The sequence below is a fragment of the Equus przewalskii genome, chromosome 15 (genome assembly GCF_037783145.1).
Source record: "Equus przewalskii isolate Varuska chromosome 15, EquPr2, whole genome shotgun sequence".
NCBI lineage: Eukaryota > Metazoa > Chordata > Mammalia > Perissodactyla > Equidae > Equus > Equus przewalskii.
Genome location: NC_091845.1, coordinates 72,904,281 through 72,929,702, shown reverse-complemented (window position 1 = coordinate 72,929,702; position 25,422 = coordinate 72,904,281). Strand labels below are relative to the sequence as shown.

At 37.0% G+C, this 25,422-nt stretch overlaps 1 protein-coding gene across 5 annotated transcripts in view; it reads right to left on the bottom strand.

Annotated features, from left to right (window-relative positions):
* Window positions 1-25,422, bottom strand: part of PPP2R3A (protein phosphatase 2 regulatory subunit B''alpha) — a 153,202-nt gene that overhangs the window by 13,525 nt on the left and 114,255 nt on the right. For 4 of the 5 annotated variants that reach the window (XM_070576130.1, XM_070576132.1, XM_070576131.1 and 1 more), the window contains 3 exons: window positions 19,816-19,991; window positions 19,161-19,279; window positions 17,165-17,271 (listed from right to left, as the gene is read on the bottom strand). In XM_070576130.1, the coding sequence (XP_070432231.1) occupies window positions 17,165-17,271; window positions 19,161-19,279; window positions 19,816-19,991 (402 nt within the window). Of the gene's footprint in view, window positions 1-17,160; window positions 17,272-19,160; window positions 19,280-19,815; window positions 19,992-25,422 lie in introns of those variants that run through there. The other variant, XM_070576133.1, reaches the window with a different exon arrangement.

Genomic DNA, 25,422 nt, shown 5'->3' with positions numbered 1-25,422 from the left:
GCCACCAAAGTGGAATGTGTCAACTTAACTGCTGTGCCACCGGGCTGGCTCCTGTATGTTTAACTTTTTAAGAAATTGCCAAACTTTTCTAAAGAGGTATATAATTTTACATCCCCATCAGTCCAATGTATGAGGCTTCCAGCTTCTCCACACGTTGTCAACTGATGATTTTAGTTGTTCTAGTGGCTGTGTTCTGTATTTCATTGTGGTTTTGATTTGCATTTTCCTACTGTCTAACGATGTAAAGCATCTTTTCATAAACCTATTTGCTGTTTGTACCTCTAACTTAGTTAAGTGTTTATCAAATCTTTCGTCCATTTAAAAATTAGGTTATTAGTCTTTTTATTATTGAGCTATAAGAGTTCTTTATATGGTCTGGATATGAATCCTTTATTAGGATGTTTTGGAAATATTTTCTCCCAGTTTGTCTCTTCATTTTCTTAATGCTATCTTTTGAAGAGCAATAGTTTTTAATTTTGAAGGAAGTCCAATTTATGAATATTTATTATTGCTCTTGCCTAACCCAAGGTCACAAAGATTTTCTCATATGTTTTATTCTAGAAGCTTTAGAGTTTCAGCTCTTATACTTAGGTCTCTTATCTATTTTGAGTTAATTATTTTTGTATATGATGTGAGGTTCTTTTTTTTTTTTGCATATGGATATCCAAGTATTTCAGTATCATTTTTGAAAAGACTATCCTTTCTCCTCTGGCTGAAAATTAATTGGCCGTATATGAGGCTCTATTTCCTGAGTGTTTCATTGATCTATATGTATGCTTATCAGTGCTACAATGTCTTGATGATTGTTTGCTTTACATATAGTAAGTTTTGAAATCAGGCAGCCTAACTCCCTCAACTTTGTTCTTTTGAAAAAGTGTTTGGCTATTCTAGGTGCTTTGTATTTCTATGTAAATTTTAGGATCACTTCGCCAATTTCTACAACAAAGTCCTGAAGGGATTTTGTTAAGGAATGGGTTAAAATCTGTAGATCATTTTGGGGAGAACTGACCTTTTAATAATACTGAGCTTTCTAATCCTACTTATTTATGGCTTTAATTTCTCTCAGCGCTGTTTTCCAGTTTTCAGTGTGCAGGTATTACAGTTCTTTGGTTATATTTATTCCTAAGTATTTTATTATTTTTGATGTTATTGTGAATAGAATTATTCTTTTTATTTGAATTTCACTATTTGATTGTTCATTGCTAGTATATGGAAATACAGGTGATTTTTGTATATTGAGCTTGTATTCTGAGACCTTGCCAACTCATTTATTAGTTCTGGTAGCTTTACATAGATCTTTTAGTATTTTCTACTTAAAGGTTACATAATCTATGAATGGATAATTTTACTTATTCTCTTCCAATCTGAATACTTTTAATGTCTTTTTCTTGTCTTGCTGCACAGGATAGGACCCTCAGTTACAACGCTGAGTAGAAATGATGAGGAATAGAAACATCCTTGCCTTGTTCCTGATCTTAGTCGGAAGGCATTCAGTTTTTCACCATAAGTATGTTAACTGTAGGTGTCTTTTATCAAATTAAGGAAGTTCCCTTTTATCCTCACTTGGGTGGGAGTTATGAATAGATGTTGGATTTCTGTCAAATGCTTCTTCTGTGTCTCTGGAGATGAGCGTGTGTTTTTTGTCCTTTATTCTATTAATATGATGTATTACATTAATAGATTTTCAGATGTTAAGCCAGCTTTCCCTTCCTGGGATAAACCCCACTTAGAGTGTATAATCCTTTTGATGTTGCTAGATTTGATATGCTAATATTTTGTAAGAAGTTTTATATTGATGTTCATGAGAGAGACTGGTTTGTAGCTTCCATTGCTTGTGATGTCTTTGTTTGGCTTTGGTATCAGGGTAATATTGCCTTTATAAAATGAGTTTGGAAGTATTCCCTCCTACTATTATTTTCTGAAAATATTTGTGAAAGATTGGTATTATTTTTTTCTTAACTATTTGACAGAATTTACCAGTGAAACCATCTGGACCTGGACTTTTCTTTTGGGCAAGACTTTTAATAACTAATTCAGTATGTTTACCTAATATAGTCAATTCTGATTTTCTACTTCTTCTTGAATCAGTTTTGGTAATTTGAGTTTTTCTAGGGTTTTGTCCCATTTCATCTCAGGTGTGAAATTTACTGGGATAAAGTTGTTCATAATATTCCTTTATAATTATTTTAAGTTCTGTGGTGTCTGTGGTGATGCCTTCCTGCTTCAATCCTCATTTTGTTAATTTATGCCTTCTCTCTTTTTCTTAGGCTAGCTAAAGATTTATCTTTGTTTTTTTTGGTAAATCTTTCCAAAGAACCAACTTTTGGTTTCATCAATTCTTTCATATTGTTTTCCCATTTTCTATTTCATGGATTTCTATTCTGATCTTTATTATTTCCTTCTTTCTACTTATTTTGAGTCTGGATTGCTCTTCCTTTTTCTAGCTTCTTAAGGTGGAAGCATATATTTTATTGATATTACACCTTTCTGAGCCATAAATATTCCTCTAAGCACTGCTTTAACTACACTCCATACATGTAAGTTCTTTTATTTTTATTCATCTCAAGATAATTTTAAATTTTCCTGTGGTTTCTTCTTTGGACGCATATGTCCTTAGAAGTGTGTTATTTAATTTCCAAATATTTTGGGGTTCCCAGAATTCTTTCTGTTATTGATTTCTAATTTAATTCTATTATGGTCAGACAACATACTTTATATTACTATAATCCATCAGAATTTATTGAATCTTGTTTATGGTCTGTCCTGGAGAAGGTCCGTGTGCACTTGAAAAAAAGTGTATATTTTGCTGTTGTTTTGTGGAGTGTTCTCTATATATTGATTAGATCAAATACGTTGACTGTGTTGTTCAATTCTTCAGTATCCTTACTGACTGTCTCTAGCTCTCTCAGTTACTGAAAGAGGAGTGTTGAAATCTCCAACTGTAATTGTTGAATTGTCTGGCAATTTTTGTTTCGTGTATTTTGGAGTTCTGCTGTTAGGCACATATACATTTAAAATTGTTATATCTGGCTACTACATGTTAGTGGTTGATGAAGTGCGAATTTTCATGTTTATTTCCTGGGTGAAATGTCTGTCTACAAATGGGAATTTTTTTCCTATTATATTTTTAGCTGTTTATTTCTGGGATACGGGATTAATACCCTTTACCTGTTAAGGAGGTGCTCTTCTTAAGTTTGCTTAGTTTTAAGATTTTTCTTCCCAAACTAGAAAACATATTAAATTTTATGACATGTTTTCAAAGAATCAGTTTATGTTTTTGTTTTTCCTTTAATCTATCAATGACAGATTTTGTAAAGTTGAACCACTGTTACAATCTTGGGATAAAACCCACTTACTTATGATGTATTCTTTTATATACTGGTAGATTTGACAAATTATTTAATGTTCTGTGGTTCAGTTTTCATATCTGTAAAATGGGGATAAAGGCATCTACAAAATAGAGTTTTGGTGAGCATACAATGAATTAAAATATTCAGAATAGTGCTTGGCACATAGTACGCTGTGTGTGTGTGTAAATTAACAGATTTATTTTTGTTTAAATAAAATTGTTTTCTTCCTTGTATGTCTTTTATGTGGCCCCACTTTGTCATCCTTTTACATGCATCTTGAGAGGATAGCCTCATTCATTTCTTTCAGTCTACCAGTTACAAATTTCCCCTTGTCCATATCCTGTAGATTCTAATAAATATAATGCTTTCCTTACCTGGTTCTAAAAAGAGTATAATTTGTATTTTGAGTTCCTCTTTAGCTTAACAGTTATTTTAAATTAAAAAAAATTTTAACTTCCCAGATATGTGCATTTTGTTGTTTTTTGTTATTAATTTCTGGTTACATTTTAAATAATAATTGTGGCCTATATGCTATCAATTAAAAGAAATTTGTTGCAATTACCTTTGTGGCTTAATAAACAGGCACTTTTGTGGTGGTTCACATGTATTTGTTGGATACCAAGTATAGTTTTGAGTACCTCTGTGAAAGCTTACTAATTCTATATTCTTATTTTTTTGGCCTATTTGATTTGTTGATTTTACATGACTGGATTTGTCAATTTTTTTCCCTGTTTTTCTACCAGATTTGTTTTACATATTGCATAAAGTTCATAACTTATTCTCATGGCCAACTGTTGAAATACTGATAAGTCTCTTTTCAAGCTTTGAATTCTATTTGTCTCATTAATATTGCCATACCTTATTTTCTCGTTACTATTCGACTGTTACCTCTGTGTTAGGTATGAATCTTAAGAATAGTATTCCATTGGATTTTTAATTCAATTTGAGTTTTGTGATTGATACCATATCTGGACTTATTCTGGCTATTTATTTTATACTCTCTTTACCTTTTTGTCTCTTCTTCCTTCCTGTGGTGCACATGTGTTGTTCTCTTTTTCACTATACCACTCCTCCTTTTTCTGGCCATATTCTCTGATTTCCCCAGTTTTCCTTGGGAAAACATCTTGTTTTGATGGACTTGACTCATGTCCAAGCTTAGTTCTCAGCCTAACTCCTTGAGGAGTTGGTTTAGGGATTGGACTCAAATCAAGCCAATTACAGTAAAAAGGACACAAATTGTGGACTTTTGTTGGAACTTGTGAGAAAGGGATTTTCTCTTTTATTTGAACTTGAAGCTATCAGGTGATCATCTTGCTACCACATATGAAAAATTTGCTGAAGAATGAAAGAAAATCATTATCTAAAAGATGAAAGAGATAAAATCTGAGTCACTGAAGTCAGTACTATCCTCGGACTATTCCGTTCTATGAGCCAATAACTTCCTTTTTGCTTATGCTTTTTTTTTTTTGCTTGTGGCAGTTGGAGTTGAGTTTAGGGTTTAGGTCACTTGCTGATTAACATACTTGTGTTTTAGTAGATTGAGTTTTCTTTTTTGTTTTTTTTATTTTTTTTATTGAGTTAATGATAGGTTACAATCTTATAAAATTTCAGTTGTACATTATTGTCTGCCAGTCGTGTTGTAGGTGCACCCGTTCACCCTTTGTGCCCACCCCCCACCCCATCTTTCCCCTGGTAGCCACTAATGTGTTCTCTTTGTCCACATGTTTAAATTCCTCATGTGAGTGGAGTCATACAGAGATTGTCCTTCTCTATCTGGCTTATTTCACTTAACATAACATAATTTCCTCAAGGTCCGTCCATGTTGTTGCAAATGGGACGATTTTCTTCTTTTTTATGGCTGAGTAGTATTCCATTGTGTGTGTGTGTGTGTGTGTGTGTGTGTGTGTGTATATACACACACACACCACATCTTCTTTATCCAATCATCTGTTGATGGGCACTTAGGTTGCTTCCACGTCTTGGCTATTGTAAATAATGCTGCAATGAACATAGAGGTGCATGGGACTTTTGGAATTGCTGATTTCAGGTTCTTTGGATAGATACCTACTAGTGGGATAGCTGGATCATATGGTAGTTCTATTTTTAATTTTTTGAGGCATCTCCCTACTGTTTTCCATAGTGGCTGCACCAGTTTGCATTCCCACCAGCAGTGTATGTGGGATCCTTTTTCTCCACAACCTCTCCAACATTTGTTACTATTTGTTTTAGTTATTTTTGTCATTCTAATGGGTGTAAGGTGATATCTTAGTGTAGTTTTGATTTGTATTTCCCTCATGCACAGCGATGATGAACATCTTTTCATGTGCCTATTGGCCATCTGTTTATCTTCTTTGGAGAAATGTCTGTTCATGTCTCCTGCCCATTTTTTGATCGGGTTGTTTGATTTTTTGTTGTTGAGTTGTGTGAGTTCTTTATATATTATGGATATTAAGCCTTTGTCGGATGTATTACTTGCAAATATTTTTTCCCAGTTAGTGGGTTGTTTTTTTATTTCAATCCTGTTTTCCTTTGCCTTGAAGAAGCTCTTTAGTCTGATGAAGTCCCATTTGTTTATTCTTTCTATTGTTTCCCTTGTCTGAGAAGACATGGTGTCTGAAAAGATCCTTTTAATACTGATGTCAAAGAGTGTACTGCCTACGTTTTCTTCTAGAAGCCTTATGGTTTTAGGTCTCAGCTTTAGGTCTTTGATCCATTTTGAGTTTATTTTGGTGAATGGTGAAAAAGAATGGTCAATTTTCATTCTTTCACATGTGGCTTTCCAGTTTTCCCAGCATCATTTGTTGAAAAGACTTTCTTTTCTCCATTGTATGCCCTCAGCTCCTTTGTTGAAGATCAGCTGTCCTTAGATGTGTGGTTTTATTTCTGGACTTTCAATTCTGTTCCATTGATCTGTGCACCTGTTTTTGTACCAGTACCATGCTGTTTTGATTACTGTTGCTTTGTAGTATGTTTTGAAGTCAGGGGTTGTGATGCCTCCAGCTGTGTTCTTTCTTCTCAGGATTGCTTTAGCAATTTGTGGTCTTTTGTTGCCCCATATGAATTTTAGGATTCTTTGTTCTATTTCTGTAAAGAATGTCATTGGGATTCTGATTGGGATGGCGCTGAATCTGTAGATTGCTTTAGGTAGAATGGACATTTTAACTATGTTTATTCTTCCAATCCATGTACGTGGAATATCTTTCCATCTCTTTATGTCGTCATCCATTTCTTTCAGAAAAGCCTTGTAATTTTCGTTGTATAAGTCTTTCTCTTCCTTAGTTAAATTCACCCCGAGGTATTTTATTCTTTTTGTTGCGATTTTGAATGGTATTGTGTTCTTGAGTTGTTTTTCTGTTAGTTCGTTATTAGAGTATAGAAATGCTACTGATTCATGTAAATTGATTTTATACCCTGCAACCTTGCTGGAGTTGTTGATTACTTCTAAAGATTTTCCAATGGATTCTTTGGCGTTTTCTATATATAAGATCATGTTGTCTGCAAAGAGTGCGTTTCACTTCTTCCCTGTTTGGATTCCTTTGAGTCCCTTTTCTTGCCTAATTGCTCTGGCCCAAACCTCCAGTACTGTGTTAAATAAGAGTGGTGATAGAGGGCATCCTTGTCTCATTCCTGTTTTCAGGGGGATGGTGCTCAGTTTTTGCCCACTGAGTATGTTGTTCGCTGTGGATTTGTCATCTATGGCCTTTATTATGTTGAGGTAGTTCCCTTCTATCCCCATTTTCTTCAGAGTTTTTATCATAAATGGCTGTTGGATCTTGTCAAATGCTTTCTCTGCATCTACTGAGATGATCATGTGGTTTTTATTCCTCAGTTTGTTGATGTGGCATATCAGGTTGATTGATTTGCAGATGTTGAACCATCCCTGTGTCCCTGATATGAATCCCACTTGATCATGATGTTTGATGCTTTTGATGAATTGCTGAGGTCTGGTTGCCAAAATTTTGTTGAGAATTTTTGCATCTATGTTCCTCAGTGATATTGGCCTGTAGTTCTCCATTTTCGTGCTGTCCTTGTCAGGCTTTGGTATCAGCATGATGTTAGCCTCGTAGAATGTGTTAGGAAGTGTTCCATCCTCCCTAATTTTTTGGAATAGCTTGAAAAGGATAGGTATTAAATGCACTCTGAAAGTTTGGTAGAGTTCCCCAGGCAAGCCATCTGGTCCTGGGGATTTATTCTTTGGGATGCTTTTGATGGCTGTTTCAATCTCTTTCCTTGTGATTGGTCTGTTGAAATTGTCTGCTGCTTCTTGACTAAGCTTTGGGGGATTGTAGGAGTCCAAGAATTTGTCCATTTCCTCTAGGTTATCCATTCTGCTGGCATCTAGTTTTTGTAGTATTCTCTTATAATCCACTGTATTTCTGCAAAGTCTGTTGTTATTTCTCCTCCTTTATTTCTGATTTTGTTTATTTGAGCTTTCTCTCTTTTTTTCTTTGTAAGTCTGGCTAGGAGTTTGTCAATTTCTTCTCAAAGAACCAGCTCTTTGTTTCATTGATCCTTTCAACTGCCTTTTTAGTTTCAATAGCATTTATTTCTGCTCTGATTTTTATTATTTCTCTCCTTCTGCTGACTTTGGGCTTTGTTTGTTCTTTCACTAATTCAGTTAGGTGTAGTTTAAGATTGCTTATTTGGGATTTTTCTTGTTTGTTAAGATGTGCCTGTATTGCGATGAATTTTCCTCTTAATACAGCTTTTGCTGCATCCCATATGAGGTGGTATGGCATGTTGTCATTTTCATTTGTCTCCAGGTATTTTTTGATTTCTTCTTTAATTTCTTCAATGATCCATTGCTTGTTCAATAGCATATTGTTTAGTCTCCACATCCTTGTGCCTTTCGTAGCTTTTTTCTTGTAATTAATTTGTAGCTTTATAGCATTATGATCGGAGAAGATGCTTGTTATTATTTAAATTTTTTTAAATTTGTAGAGGTTAGCCCTGTTTCCCAACATATGGTCTATCCTTGAGAATGTCCCATGCGCACTTGAGAAGAATGTATATTCTGCTGTTTTTGGGTGAAGTGTTCTATATATGTCTATTAAGGCCAAGTGTTTTAGCTTTTCATTTAGCTCCACTGTTTCTTTGTTGATTTTCTGTCTGGATGATCTGTCCGTTGATGTGAGTGGGGTGTTGAGGTCCCCTACTATTATTGCGTTATTTTTGATATTTTGTTTTAGGTTTGTTAATAGTTGCTTTATGAACTTTGGTGCTCCTGTGTTGGTTGCATAGATATTTATAAGTGTTATTTCTTCTTGATGAAGTGTGTCTTTGGTCATTATATACTGGCCCTCTATGTCTCTCTTTACCTGCCTCATCTTGAAGTCTGCTTTGTCTGATATAAGTATTGTGACACCTGCTTTCTTCTGTTTGCTATTAGCTTGTAGTATTGTCTTCCACCCCTTCACTGTGAGCCTGTGTTTGTCCTTGGAGCTGAGGTGTGTTTCCTGGAGGCAACAAATTGTAGGATCTCGTTCTTTAATCCATTTTGCCACTCTGTGTCTTTTTATTGGAGAGTTCAATCCGTTTACATTGAGGGTGAGTATTGATGCATGAGGGCTTAATGCTGTCATTCTGTGGCTCGTTTTCCGGTTTTCCTGTGTTTCCTTTGTTTCTCGTCCTGTATGTTTTAGCCTACCCATTGACTTCTGCAGTTTCTTATACTGGGTTTCTTAGATTTTTCCTTATTTATATTTTGAGTCTCTGTTCTGTTTTTCAGTTTAGTGGCTACCCTGAAGTTTGTATTCAGAATCTCATGTATAACATAGTCCATTTTCTGGTGGTCTCTTGCTTTCTTAGCCTAGACTGTTTCAGTTCCTTCCCTCCTCCCCTCCTAAATTACTATTTTCATCTCTTACTCCACTTTGTGTTGTGAGTTTGTGGTTAGAGTGATAAGATTGTCTTTGCTTTGGTGATTTACTTCCCTTTATCCTAATGCTATAGTTGAATATTTGCTATTCTATTCAGATTCTATCTGTCTCCCTGCTCTGTGTTTTGTGACCCATTTCTCCCTTTTTTTCTTATTTCAGGTATGAGAACCTTCTTGAGGATTTCTTGTAGTGGAGGTCGTGTGACTACAAAATCCCTTAGCTTTTGTTTGTCTGGAAAAGATTTAATTTCTCCCTCATATATGAAGGATATTTTTGCTGGATAAAGTATTCTTGGATGAAGATTTTTATCCTTTAAAATTTTGAATATGTCACTCCCATCTCTCCTAGCTTTTAAGGTTTCTGTAGAGAAATCTGCTGAAGGACTGATAGGGGTTCCTTTGTAGGTTCTTTTCTTCTGCCTTGCTGCCCTCAGTATTCTTTCTTTGTCATTCATTTTTGCCATTTTTACTACTGTATGCCTTGCAGTAGGTCTTTTTACATTGACAAATCTAGGAGATCTGAAAGCTTCCTCCACACACATTCCTCTCTCAATCCCTAGATTTGGGAAGTTCTATTATTTCGTTGAGTACACGTTTTGCTCCATTTTCCTTTTCCATGCCTTCAGGAATTCTGATTATTCTTAAGTTGCATTTTCTCATTGAGTCAGCTATTTCTCTGAGATTTTCTTCAGTTTTTTAAATTCTTAGTTCTCTTTTTTCCTCTGTCTGGAGCCATTCAGCCTGTCTATCTTTGATTATGCTTTGATTTGCTCCTCTATGGTGTCTACACGGGCATTCAGGGAATCTGTATTCTATTTTTTCTGATCCACTGTATTTTTCATCTCTAGTATTTCTGATTGATTCTCCTTTATAGTTTCAATCTCTTTTGTGAAGTAACTCCAGAACTCGTTGAGTTGTTTCTCCGTATGTCCCTTTACCTCATTGAGTATTTTGATGATAGTTATTTTGAACTCATCTTCACTTAGTTTACCTATTTCCAAATCCTCAGGGCATACTTCTGTATTTTTACTGTTTTCCTTCGGACTGGAGCTTTTATAAATTGCTGGATGGTAGAGGAGCGGTTTTTGCACATGATGCTATTATGCAGTTGCAGTTAGAGCCTGTTGCCACTAGATGGGGGTCCAGAGCCACACATTCTGAGCTGTCTGCCTTCAGCGGCGATGGGGGTGCACAGCGCGGGTTGGAGGAGGAGGGGCACTTTCTGTCGCATGCAGACCTCGCTTTCAAGCAGCTCTTGCTCTCTGGTCTCCTGGGGCCCTGGCTCCTGGGGTTCCCCCAGGCAAAAGCTTTCCCCTGTCAGAGGGTTTCCACTGCATGGGCGGTGGGAGTCCTGGATGATCCCCAGATGCACAGCCCTTCCCCCGCTCCTTCCCTCAGCTGCAGCAGCGATCCCAGTCTCTAGGGGAGGGAGCGAAGTTCTCTCCTACCTGGTTCCAGCTCCTCCAAGGGCAGCTCCAGCCTCTCTGCCCTCTGTCATTTGGCTGCTCTGGGTCTCCAACGATTTCTGTTATTAGGATTTTTTTCTTGGTTGGAAAGCAGTTGCTCTTTTTGGTTGTAATTTGGAGGGGAGAGTCCCAGGTGAGCTCACGCCACCATGCTGCTGACATCACTCCTAGATTGAGTTTTCTTTACTAAATTTCTTTGCATTAATAACCTATTGTCTTTTTCTAAAAGTGATCAGAAAGTTTTCCATTTTTATTCTTTTAGTGATTGACGTTAAATTTCTAACATACTTTAGCCATTGTTAGAGAAATATATCACTGTCTATATTTTCCACTTTAGTAAAGATTCATAACAGATTACCGTTTTCTCCTTTTCCTCTTATGTTAACAGTATCTATCATCAATATTTACCTAGTTCTAAGAGAAATTTTACTAATTTTCTTGCTCAGGATTGTTTCTTGCATCCCAGTATTCCTCTAGGATACATTCACTTTCTTGCTGGAGAATACTGTTTAATATTTCTTTCACAGATAATCGGTGGGTGGTAAACTTTTTGCATCTCTGAATGTCTGAAAATGTCTTTATTTTGCCCTCACATTTAAATAGGGACAGAATTCTACGTACAAAGTTATTTTCTTTGCTGTATTTGAATGATATCGTTCCATTTCTTTTTGTGTTCACTTTGTGGGAAATCTGTTTTTCCTCTATGGTAGATTTTCAGTTTTTCTCTATTTCTTATGTTCCAAAATTTACCTCTAGTACAGGGAATGGCAGACTACAATCTGTGAGCCAGATCTGTCTCGTCACTTGTTTTGGTATGGCCCATTAGCTGAGAATAGTTTTACGTTTTTACATTTCAAAAAAAAATTAAAAGAATATTTAATGACATGAAAATGATATGAAGTTAATATGTCAGTGGCTAGTATTAAAATTTTATTGGAACACAGCCGCATTCATTTGCTTCATATTATCTATGGCTACTTTCATACCACAATGGGCTAAGTAGTTGTGATAGAGACCTACAAAGCCTAAAACATTTACTACCTGGCCAGAAAAAATTTGCTGATTCCTTTTCCTGTGTGTATAATTCTATTTGTTTAAACAGCTAAAATTCTGGAAATTATCTGGCTATTATTTCTACTGGTTTCTACAAGGATTGTTTTTACTCCAGCATCACAGTCAACATTCCAAATAAAAAACTTTTCAGATGTGTCCATTCTATCACTCAGCTCAATGATTGTGGTTTTCATTTAAAATTTTTTTCTTTTCATTTCCAAGAAACTGGTAGTCCTACTTTAAGAGTGCAATGTTCTCTCTTCTCTAAAATTAGTAAAAAACTCATTTTGATGTCTTGTTCTGATTGCTGTAGTCAGTCTCCTTCCAAGTGTGAAAGTTCTTCCATTTGTTGAGTATTTTATTGATATTTGTCAACTGTTTGACATTTGTCCACTTTTCTATCTAGTTGAGAACAGATTGCTGCCTCTGTTTGACTGGCTGCTTGGTGGGGGTGCAATATGGGGTTGCTAGTGTTTTCATTGAGGACAGGGGGATGGATGGGCCATGCTGCTGGTGTATGGATATTTCAGTGGCTGTGCTTTCTCCATTCCAAGATCCCACATGTACTGCTTTTATCTTTCCTTTAGGTGTAGGATGGGATATATAGGGTTTGACCTACCTGGATGCTTCTTTTTCTGGTCTCCCTCTTGCTCTTCGTTTCAGTGAAATTCAGGTATGGATCATCCTAAAGTGTTGCTCCCTTTACCTGTAGCAATTATCTTCTGCATCCTCCTGCACAGAACCTAAGCTCTGTCTCCCTCTTTTTTTGTTTTTTTTTAAAGATTGGCTCCTGAGCTAACAGCTGTTGCCAATCTTTTTTTTTTCTTTCTGCTTTTTTCTCCCCAAATCCCCCCAGAACATAATTGTATATTTTAGTTGTGGGTCCTTCTAGTTGTGGCATGTGGGATGCTGCCTCAGCATGGCCTGACGAGTGGTGCCATGTCCGTGCCCAGGATCCAAACCAGCAAAACCCTGGGCCGCTGAAGCAGAGCTCGCAAACTTAACCACTCGGCCATGGGCTGGCTCCTGCCTCCCTCTTTAACATGATCCTGTCTGCTTTTTTCCTTTTAGTCCACTGAAAGGTCCTCTTCTTATTTTAAGTGGTGCCCTGTAGCTCTTACTTTTATATGGTGTGAGGAAACTGAAGTCTGCTTTCAATCCACCTCCTTGAAATGAGAAGTTAGTCTGTATTACTGTTACTTTTTAGAAGTCCACTGAAGTTTTGTTTGTGGCCTAATATGTATATTTTGTAAATGGTCTGTGGACAATAAACCACAAAGGTATTTTATCTGTTCTTAGGGAATAGTTTACAGTGGCTACAGATAATAGGTTTCAATTTCTCCACCTTTCTTTTTCTTTTTGGAGTTTTTGCTTCAAAAATCTGACATTATCAGGACAGATTTTTTTAGGTGTTCATTCTTTTTTATTCAACCTTTGTTGTCACTCCATAATTGAATCCTTTTCTTTTAATAAGTGAGTTTATTCCATTTATATTCACTGATCTAAAAATATTTGCCTTAGTTCTGTCATCTTTAGTTTACCCTGTGTAGTCTGTGTTTTTTTGTGTGTGTGTACATGTTTTCTAATTGAATTAGAATATTTAGAGTCTAGCTTTGGTTTTTCAAGTGTTTTAAATTAATATTCTTAAACACTCAACTTGACTTATCAGCTTTAGAGGGTATCTGTTGAGTCCCTGCTAATGAAACTTGCACAAAGATTTCTTCCCCCTCTCTACATCCCAGTTTTAGTTACATTATTTTTTCCAGAATATTACGTTCTGATCTCTATCCTTTCTACATCTAAATGGACTGAATGCTCACTATTATTTCTTTTCCACCATGGCTGCTCCATTTCAGAGGTCTTAAGTTTGGTTCGTCTCTTAATTTTATGATTATGTCCTTTTTAAAGACTAGCTCATGGGTGCTATATTCCCTCTAGCTCTTACATGTCTGAAAGTATTCATTTGTGTTTTCATGCTTGAATGTCATCTTGGGTTAGTATAAAATTTTGGAGTATAGAATTTCTTTCTCTGAGAAAGATGTAAATATTGTTTCATGGTCTTCTGGTATTCATTTTCACTGTGGAGTTATCTGAAGCAAGGCTGATTTTTTCCCCCTTGTCTGGTGACTTGCATTTTTAAAAAATGGAAAAAAACCCCCAAATACACTTTTATTTATCTCTGAATTCTGGTAAATTCACCTCACATATCTAGGGTCACTCATTATCAGTACTTCCTGGAGTATGGTGTGACTTCTGACCTTTCAGATTCAGATCTTTTTTTTTGTGAGGAACCTTGGTCCTGAGCTAACATCTGTTGCCAATCTTCCTCTTTTTTCGCTTGAGCAAGATTGTTGCTGAGCTAACATCTGTGCCAGTCTTCCTCTATTTTGTATGTGGGACGCTGCTACAGCATGGCTTGATGAGTGGTGTGTAGGTCGGTGCCTGGGATCTGAACCTGCGAACCCTGGGCCACCAAAGTGGAGCATATGAACTTAACCACTACGCCAGCGGGCTGGCCCCCAGATCTTCTTTTATTTCATAAAACCTTTTCTATTATCTTTGAATATATTTTTTCTCTATTCTATCTGCTGTGTTGTCTAATACATATAAGTTAGATCCCTTTGGTTTTCCTTACATAGACCTAATTTTCTTTCTGATACTTTATTTGTTCTTTTCTATTCCATTTTACTTGATCTTTCAAAGCCTTCTTCCATGTCCCTACTTTTTCTTTATGGTAGTCAAGAAATATAAATCCACAAAATGATTTTTAATGGTTACATGGGATTACACTCTGTAAATGTAGGAAAATTTTATTAATCTTCCTATTACTTAGATTTTTTCCAATTTTTTACCATTATAAACATCCACACATGTTCTCAACAGTAGTGATGGTGCTCCATAAGATCAGTAAACTTACCCTAATTCTTACTAAGGGAGTTCAATGCCAAAAAACTTTGTCATGCTTGTGAATCCACTTGCTTCCTGTCTCTTCTACTGATGCAGTCAGGCTTAAGATAATCAGTGGATGATGAATGACTTTAAGGGTTTCTACGTCATTGACATAAAAATGAGACCCCAGTTTTGTGGCTAAGCATATTAAGGAAATCTCCAGATTAGAGAAAGTGGTTTGGAGATGGCTTCTTCAGTACTTTTATAAAGATATTAAAAACTTCACAGTAGGGGTGAAAAATACTAAAATCTCAATGGAGGACTATTTGATGTTATCTACTGAGCTGGACATTTTCTGTTTACCCTCTAGATCTACTCTCCCCCTAGCTCTGTGCCCCAGGAGGCTGACCCAAAAGGATCCTATCAGTGGGGTCTCTTGTCTTCTGGTTTGTGGGTGGAAGCCAGTCAGATGTGCCAGCAGGATACTGAAGGATATGAGGAGAATGACACTGGGTATTTACTCTAGCAGCTGTCTCTCAGCTGGGTTGCCATAGGTTGGTTAAATCCCCTTACTGGAGGTGAAAAGTCCTGTCGGGTGACCCTCTCCATATAGTTACTCTCTTTGGGTTCTGGTGATGGTTTCCTTCCCTTGTCCTTTTAGGCTGAGGGATGGAAATGGCTCCCCACCATTCTGGTTCTGTGTGTCTGCATCATTTCTTGTTAGTTTCTCTAAAATCCTCCCATGTCTTTGCAAGTATGCTATTTGCTACACTTCTAGAAATTTATCCTATGTATGTATAAAATGACATTTATATAAGACTATTTATTGCAACGTTATATTTCTAATAGTGAGATATTAGAAATATAATGTCCATGAGCAGAGGATTGTAAAATAATGGTATAACTCTACAGTGGAATATCACACAGCTGTAAAAACTTAGAACATTCATTTGATACATCTGTGGAATAACCTCCAATTTATTGTTTTTTTCCTCCAACCTTAAGTTATTCTTTTATTAGTTCTTTTTCTTCATACACTCAAGGCCCCAAAAATGTTTGTGAAGCCTCATTTATACCTCAGTGATCATAAAATACAAGTTCACCATGCTGTTCTCCCAATCTTTGTTATTTTTAGGTTTATTGAGATTTAATTGATATACAAAAAATTATACACATTTAATGAATACATCTTGATGAATTTGGACATAAGCATACAACTGTACCACAATCAAGGTACTAAACATATCCATCACCTCCCAAAATTTCCTTGTGTTCTTTTGTGGCTTTTTTGGGTAGGAATACTTAACATGAGATCTATCCTCTTAACATATTTTAAAGTGCACAATGCCATATTTTTAACTATAGGTACTATGTTGTACAACAAATCTTTAGAACTTACTCATCTTTTATAGCAGAAACTTTATACAAATGTGGAAAAAAGCAAGGGACCAAACAATGAATACAGTATGCTATCATGTATGTAAGAGAAAAAAGAAAGAAAAAAAGTATGTGTATTTTCTTTTATATATATACACATACGTGTGTGTAAATGTGTGTGTGTATGAGAGTGTCTTTGGAAGGGTACACAAGAAAATGATAACAGCGGTTGCTTCTGGGGAGGAGAACTTGGTAGTAGGAAACTTTTTAATATTTATTCTTTTGTTTCTTTGAATATTAAATCATATGAATGTACTGCCTATTCAAAAAATGCATTACATTAATAATAAGGATTAACTGAGAGCTTTAGAGAAACAATGACTAAGGAAGAATTAGAAGAACTGCTAAAGGAATTGCTAAAAGATGACGGGAAGAGCCAGCAAATTATAAAGTTTCTGGAATGTTCTAAGCAGTGAAAATCTCAGTTTAATTTCTTACTATGGTACCCTTATGGAATTATAGCCTGACTATTATGAATTCTTTGTAGAAGTCACTTCCTGTTCAGGGTTGAATGCATAAAACCATGTATGAAAGATTTGTTTTAAACATGATCATCTTTATTGTTTAAAAGAGCTTCAGTTCTTTTAGCCTCCTCCTGTATTTACTGAGTTTATTAACATCACTAACAAAGTAGTAGTGATCTTAGTTTCCATTGAAAGGTACAACTCTATTAAAGGAAATGGGACATGAGAACACTTTCCAGGAAATTAGTGAAGAAGGGAAGAGAAGACTGCTGGGTAAAATATTCATTCAATAAAATTGGTTACTCATTTTTATGATATTCAAAAATGGCAAAAACAGGAAAGGATTACTAGCTTGGTTTTTTTTTTGGTGAGGAAGATTGGCCCGGAGCTAACATCCATGCCAATCCTCCTCCATTTTGCATGTGGATGCCGTCCCAGCATGGCCTGATGAGTGATGTGTAGGTCTGCACCCAGGATCCAAACCTGAGAACCCTGGGCTGCCAAAGCAGAGCGTGCAAACTTAAACACTATGCCACTGGGCTGGCCCCTTGATTTTTTAAGATGGTTTGAATATTCCTGATATGGTTACCCTGTTAGAAAAGTTCTACAAGACACAGGGAGACTCACCCTTCCTGGAACTGTGCTTGGGCAGACTCCTCTGCTACAAGAGTCTCATACTCCTCAGCAGCAAACCTGTCCCAGTCGGAGGGCTCAGGCCCATCATTCTCAACGTCCTGATTGGAAAGAGGACAGCAACAGGAAACAAAAATCATCAAAGGTAAAGAACTGGAGACAGGTCATCACAAATGTTGTATATCACTGAAAAAAACCTATCTGAAAAATGTTTCATTTCAACATGTTAAAAGAATTCTAAAGTAACGCTCCTAAAGTGACTTTCTACACCTCCAATCACAAAATTATAATCAAGTGTTCAGCAGCTGGATTCTTTAGGTCTAGATCCCTTAGTGTTGTAATCAGAGACCCTTCTCTGGCCCCTTCTCCCTTGGCACTTTGCGTAGCAGCTATCTGAAGAGACTTGTAATGTACATATACCCACTTGAAATAGTGCTTTCTCTTCCTCTGGCCAATTTTTATTGCTTCTTTAAAAGCCACTTTAGACACCATGTCATCTGTGTCATCTTCCTGGAAACAGCCCTTTTTCCTCCAAATCATTTCTTTTGCTATACTATATAGGTCGATTGTCACCTCTTCCTCTTCGGTCTTTTTCATCTCTACATACTCATTCTTTATATACTGAGTCTTTTTCATCTCTGTATAACCAGTGTCTCTTCAACATAGTGCCTGAATTTACTGAGTACGTTCTGATTAATAATGTTCTTTGCAGATCGGAACAGATATTGATAATTACTACCTCTTATAAAGAAAAGTAAAATTTAAATGTAAAGATTTAAAAGTAAAATTTATAACGCAAATAAAAGAAGTGAAGGGGGAAAAGGCCATACATTTTCTTTTCCTTCTACAATATGAACAGCATCATGGTTTATATGTTTCAGGTAAAATGATATTTTTCTGTGATGAAAATGAGTTAGCAGTGCCCTAGAATGTAAGGTTAGTTATGTCTAGAAGAATGCAAGTACCTAAATATTGACCACAGAATGTGTTAATTACTATATTTAATCCATTTTAAGAATCCCCATCCCACCCTTTTAACATCTCTGAAATTGGCATGCATCTTAGACTTACAATTGGGAGTGTTTCTTTCTTGCTTAAAGGTATATAAAATAATGGGGAATCTTAAATTCAATGAAATATAATACTGACTTTCGGCTAGTGATAATGCACCTTCATATGCCCCAAGAGCAGGTGCAGAGTATTTGTTTTTAGAAGGTGATCTTCTGATTCTTAGTACTATTTAGGTCAAAGAGTTATGCAAAATGGAAAAGAAAAAGAAAAGACTGTGAACGTTTCCTGTAGTTGTACTCTTGTAGGACTCAAATGAAATAGTGCTTTTCTATCAACATAATGTTTACTTTTTAAATGGAAATAAAAGGGGAGGTGGTGATATTCTGCTTTTTGTTTGTTTGTTTTTTTTCTGGATATGCATCATATATCCAGTGTTTTCTGAGGGTCCACAGGCTTTTTTGTATGGGGAAGGGTGCGCATCTCTATTCAGGTAGAGTACCTGTAGAGGAATCATTAACACCTGAAAAAGGGTTATATTATCCGAAGGTTGTCTATCATGGAGAGCTTCTGGTTTTCATTATGATAGGGAAAGCTATTTACCATGTCATCCAGGAAATGTATGGTACAATTAAATCAAGCCCAATACACTTTCTAATACAGATGTACCTATGGATACATTTTTAAAAGTTAGGACAAATTTTTTTCTAAACTTTTTTGGTAATAGTTTCAAACGTTTATGTAAGTACAAGGCCACACAATTCATTCAATGATAGGCAGGTGCAGGTAAGCTAAACTTGAAGATTAGCTGTGAGGAGAGATGTGCTCTAGGTCCTTTATTCTCTCTTTTTAGTATGTGATGAAATGTTTTAAATGTTACCTCTTTAAAGACCGAGATTCCTGTAGACAGAGACCATTTTTCTCTGTAGCACAAAGCCCCTGATATTGTAGCCCTCATACAGAAGTTAAAACTATACTGTACCTTCTGGACCGCAAAGGGATCTCTCTGTTCATGGTCTAAGTATTTCTCCAGATTAAAGAAAGTGTCATAAAAGATGTGAGCCATTCTGCATCTCTTCAGATCTCGTAGAGTTATTTTGCCTAAGTAAAAACAAATCTGGTAAATTCCAAGAGCTGTTTTGGCAAGTGAAAAAGACTTTTACTGAAGTTTAAAAGTATGTGTATATGTTTACTTTATATAAAAATTCTATTTTTTTGAGGTAGAATTCACATAACATAAAATTCACCATTTCAAAGTGTACAATTCAGTGGCTTTTAGTACATTCGCAATGTTGTCAACCATCACCACTATGAACTTACATGACATTTTCTTCACCCCAAAAGGAAACTGTGCCCTTCAAGCAGTCCCTCACCGTCTCCCCTCAACACTCCCGCCATCAGCCCCTGGCCATCACTAATCTGCTTTCTGTTTCTATGGAAAAATCCTGTTTCTCTAACAGGATTTGCCATCAATTGTTGGTTCTACACTAACAGTAAAGGAGAAACTTAAATACCACTATATTTGGAAAGCCTGTATGAAGACTCTGGCAAGTTAAATAATTTAGGATAATCCAGGATTATGTGCCCCGCTCTGTTACATAGGTGAACAGTGCAAATGGCTCTTTACTCAATCTTACCATCACTGGCAGGCTTCACCAGGTCGAGCATCTGGCACAGCAAATCATGGAATGGCAAGGGCTCAATGCCCATGGCTTCCATCCGCTCACACTGCTCCTCGTAGAAGTACTCCAGCTCATACATGGAGAGTACACCATCCCCATCCACATCCATGCAGCGGAACCAATACTCAATGCTGGAGATAAAGACACTCATTAGCAATGGCCTGGTAAAGGTCCTTCCTTCACCCAGATTTATTATTGCCCATGTTTCTTTTTAAAAGTTATGTATGTGTATACTTTAGACTTAGAGAGACACAGTTTTACAAAATTTGTTAGAAAACATGGCAGGCCCTTTCTTCCCTTTACTTTCACTTCCTCAGAACCAAGCAGTTTCAACACCTGATTATTTTGGTTTTTATCTTTATATTTTCAGGTGAGACACTTCTATTGCTCCTTTTAAGAAGTGTGTATTAATTGTGCACTATGAAAGACGAGGGTTTAGCTCTTTAATGACTGATTCCACTTTATTTACATGTCCTTCCCAACCTTTTAATATATTCAAATTACTCAACATTGAGTTTATAACTTTATATCTTTCTTTGATTTCTTATTTGCTTAGTTTTCTGTGTACAATTTACTAATTCAACCCCAAAAGTCTCTGCCTGTTTCCTATATCCATAATCTGTCCCATCAGGTATTCTATGAATTGGATTTTCTTGATAAAGTCTTTCTCGGTTCCTTCTTTTTTTTTGTGGCTTGAGTGAGTTTTACTTTTACTTGAGTTTAGGGTACAAAGTGCACTTATCAGATAGGGCCTCAAATTTCCTCCATCAGTTTTTTTTGTTTTGAGGAAGATTAGCCCTGAGCTAACATCTGCTGCCAATCCTCCTCTTTTTGCTGAGGAAGACTGGCCCTGAGCTAACATCCATGCCCATCTTCCTCTACTTTATACATGGGACGCCTGCCACAGCATGGCTTGCTGAGCAGTGCCATATCCGTACCTGGGATCTGAACCAGCGAATCCCAGGCTGCCAAAGTGGAATGCGTGAACTTAACCACTGTGCCACTGGGCTGGCCCCTCTCGGTTCCTTCTGAACTACTCTAATCTGGACTGGTTGATTTCTAGGCCTGGTTCACAGTTTCATCCTAGGGATTCTTTCCACCTTTCTCCTGTTTCTTCTATCTCACATTTTCCTCATTCTTGGTTTACTTCCTTTTTTTGGTGTTAACACATTCTTCAGGAACTTCCTAAAAATGGGAGCATGGCAGGTATATTTTTTGAGATCTTCAGTACTTGAAAATGCCTTTTATCTATCTCCTAGCTGGGTTGATATTCTGGCTAGTTATAGAATTATAGCTTGGTAATACTTTTCCTTCAGAATTTTAAAGGCACTAGTCCACTGTCTTCTATCTACCCACTGTTGAGAAATCTAAAACATGTTGATATCTGATCCTTTGACTGTAATCTGGTTTTCTCTTTTTTTTCCTTTGAAGCCTGTAGAGGTTTCTCTGAGTCTCTGGTATTTGGAAATATCATGATGAAGTGCCTTGGTCTAGGTCTAATTCCTCTATGCTGGGCTTTCTGAAAGCCTGCTCAATTTGGAAACTGGTATCCTTTAGTTCTTGGACATTTTCTTAAATTATTTTATTTCTTCCCTGCCTCTCTTTCCCCTTATCCATGCTCTCTTGTTTGGAACTCCTGTTATTCAAATCTGCACAGTCCAGTATGGTAGCCACTAGCCAGGTAGCTGGTCCAATTTTAGATGTCTTTAAGTGTAATATACAACAGATTTTTGAAGACAGTAAGAAAAAAGAGTAAGACATTTTATGAATATTTTTATATTGAATACATACTGAAATAACATTTTAGATATATTTGGTTAAATAAGATATATAATTAAAATTAATTTTATGGGGCCAGCCCCAAGGCCAAGTGGTTAAGTTTGCACGCTCCACTTCAGTGGCCAAGGGTTTCATCAGTTCGGATCCTGAGCGTGGACATGGCACTGCTTGTCAGGCCACGCTGAGGTAGCGTCCCACATGCCACAATTCTAGAAGGGCCCACAACTATAATATACAACTATACACTGGGGATATTTGGGGAGAAAAAGCAGGGGGGAAGAAAAGAAGATTGGCAACAGTTGTGAACTCAGGTGCCAATCTTTAAAAAATAAAAAAAAATAATTTTATGTTTAACTTTTTTATTGTAGCTAATTCTATTAAATTTTTTTTAACATTTTAAATAAAAGTTTTATTTAAGGTATACAATGAGATATTTTGACATACATAATGGAACAATTACTACAGCTACTTAACATATCATTTCCTCAAAACTTACCATTTTTTGGCAGGGAGAGGATGAGAGGACCTGAAATCTATTCTCTTAGCAAATTTCCAGTATTCAGTACAATATTGATAACTATAGTCATCATACTGTGCATTAGATCTTTAGACTTATGTAGGAAGAATAACTGTAACTTTATACTCTTTGAACACAGCATGTCCCCCTTTCCCCCACACCTCCAGCCCCTGGTGACCACCATTCTACTCTCTGCTTCTACGAATTTGACATTTTTTAGATTCCACATATAAGTGAGGATCATGTAGTATTTGTTTTTCTGTGCCTAACATATCATTTAGCTTAAGGTATTCCAGTTTCATCCATGTTGTTGCAAATGACATATGTATATGTATATGTTTGTATATGTAGTATGTGTGTGTATGTATATACCATCTTTACACTCTCCCTCTGCCTCATTCCAGCCAGTGGGCACTATCTTCACGCCCTCCCTCTGCTGTGGTCCAGAGTACCAGTATCTTGTAGAGTGGAGCTTTTAGATACATCTGGTGCCCTGGTTTTTGTGGCTGCCACACAGGGGACACCCCCTGATCACCTGGCTCTGGTGGCCAGTGGGGTTTACATTCCTGGGTCCTACGGGACTGTATCAATCAGACAGTTCTTGGCAGGCTACCACACCCAGAGCACTGCACAGACAGTAGACTGAAACATACCTCCAGTCTTTCTGTGAAAGAGGCCTGTTTGTTTGTGCTGGTGCTTCAGCCTCAGTGGTAGGCTTCAGGTCTGTCACACATCTAGGTCCCTAAGGAGGTGCTTTTAGGGAACATAGGCTGGTGAATGCCATATTAGCACTCTCCTTCTGCCTTGCTCCAGCTTGCTGATATCTCCCAGAAAGGAGATTATACACTTGTCTAATTCCCTAATTTTTGTGACTGCTGCTCAGGGGAACACCTCTACATCACTTAACTCTGGGCTTAGGCTTGCAGTCCCACCAGACTGTCTATATGTGCATAATTTAAAAGCTGCTGCCTGGGGCTGGCTCTGTGGCTGAGTGGTTAAGTTCGCACGCTCTGCTGTGGCAGCCCAGGGTTCGGATCTTGGGTGCGGACATGGCACCGCTCGTCGGGCCACGTTGAGGCAGCGTCCCACATCCCACAACTAGAAGGACCTGCAGCTAAGATGTATAGCTGTGTACAGGGGGGGTTTGGGGAGATAAAGCAGGAAAAAAAAGAAAAAGATTGGCAACAGTTGTTAGCTCAGGTGCCAATCTTCAAAAAAAAAAAAACAAAAAACAAAACACTGCTGCCTGAGGATATGGCTTCTAATCTGCCTGAATCTAGGTGCTGACTGAGGTCCTTTCCCTCTTTGGGACACTGACAAGTCTTGGCACACCTTCAAATACTGGGAGACATTGAAAATAAAATAGGCTACTGTGACAATGACAAAGGTTTGAGAGCTGGGGCAGGGTTGAATAATAAGGTACACCTCCTACATGAGGTCACTACTTTAAGATGGAGAGAGGTGGCTGTTTCATCTAATGCATAGAAACCAACAAAGAGAGTCAAACAAAATGAAGAAACAAAGGAATATGTTCAAAACTAAAGAAGGAAAAAAAGGTCAGAAAAAAATCTTTAATGAAATGGAGATAAGTGATTTAACTGATAGAGTTCAAAACAATGGTCATGAAGATGCTCACCAAACTCAGAAGAATGAATGAACACAGTGAAGAGACAGAAAATATAAGAAACTACCAAACAGAAATCACAGAGCTGAAGAATACAGTTATTGAAATGAAAAATACATTTGAACAGCAGACTAGATGAAGCGGAAGAAAAGATCAGTGAACTTGAAGACAGGGCCATAGAACTTATCCAAAAGAGCAGCAAAAAAAAAAAAAAAAAAAAAAGAAAACAGAAAAAAAGTGAAGATAGCTTAAGGGACTTATGGGACAACATCAAGCAGACCAACATTTGCATTACAGAGGTCCCAGAAAGAGAAGACAGAAAGGGGAAGAAAACTTATTTGAAAAAATAATGGCTGAGAACTTCCCTATCATGGGTAAGGAAATAGACATCCAGATTCAGGAAGCCCATAGAGTTCCAAATAAGAGGAACCCAAAGAGACCCACACCAAGACGCATTATAATTAAAGTGTGAAAAGTTAAAGATGAGGAGAGGATCTTAAAAGCAGCAAGAGAAAAACAACCTGGTTATCTACAAGGGAACCCTCATAAGACTATCAGCAGATTTTTCAGCAGAAACTGTGCAGGCCAGAAGGGAGTGGCATGATATATTCAAAGTGCTGAAAGAAAAAACCTTCCAATGAAGAATATGCTACCCAGCAAAGTTGTCCTTCAGAATTGAAGGAGAGAAAAAGAGTTCTCCAGACAAACAAAGCTAAAGGAGTTCATCACCACTAGACTTGCCTTAAAAGAAATGTTAAAGGGATTTTCTCTAAGCTGAAAAGAAAGAGCATTAATAAATAACAAGAGAACATATGAAAGTATAAATGTCACTAGTAAATGTAAATATATAGTAAATGTGGTGGATTAATCATTTATAAACCTAGTATGAAGGTTAAAGACAAAAGTGGTAAAAATAAGTATGATTACAATAATTAGTTAAGGGATACACAAGATAAAAAGATGTAAACTGTGACAACAAAAACATAAAATGTGAGAGGGGGCAAGGAGAATAAAAATGTAGACCTTTAGAATGCATTCAAATTTCAGTTCTTAACTTAAAATAGATTGTTTTTTTTTTTCAGGAAGATTAGCCCTGAGGTAACATCTGCTGCCAATTCCTCTTTTTGCTGAGGAAGACTGGCCCTTAACTAACATCTGTGCCCATCTTCCTCTACTTTATATGTGGACGCCAAGCCGTGCCAAGTCCACACCCAGGATCCTAACTGGCGAAACCCGGGCTGCCGAAGCGGAATGTGAGAACTTAACCACTGTGCCACCTGGCTGGCCCCACAGACTGTTTTTTCTTAAAGATTGGCACCTGAGCTAACATCCGTTGCCAATCTTTTTTTTTCTTTTCTTCTCCTCCCCAAAGCCCCCCAGTACATATTTGTACATATTCTAGTTGCAGGTCCTTCTAGTTGTGCTATGTGGGATGCCACCTCAGCACGGCCTGATGGGTGGTGTTATGTCTGTGGCCAGGATCTGAACTGGCAAAACTCTGGGCCACCAAAGTGGAGTGCATGAAGTTAACCACTTGCCCATGGGGCCGGCCCCTGGGATCTTGTTTTTTCATCATTTTGCCCACTCTGCATCTGTTGAATGGCAGTTTTTATAAAGATTTTATTTTTTCCTTTTTCTCCCC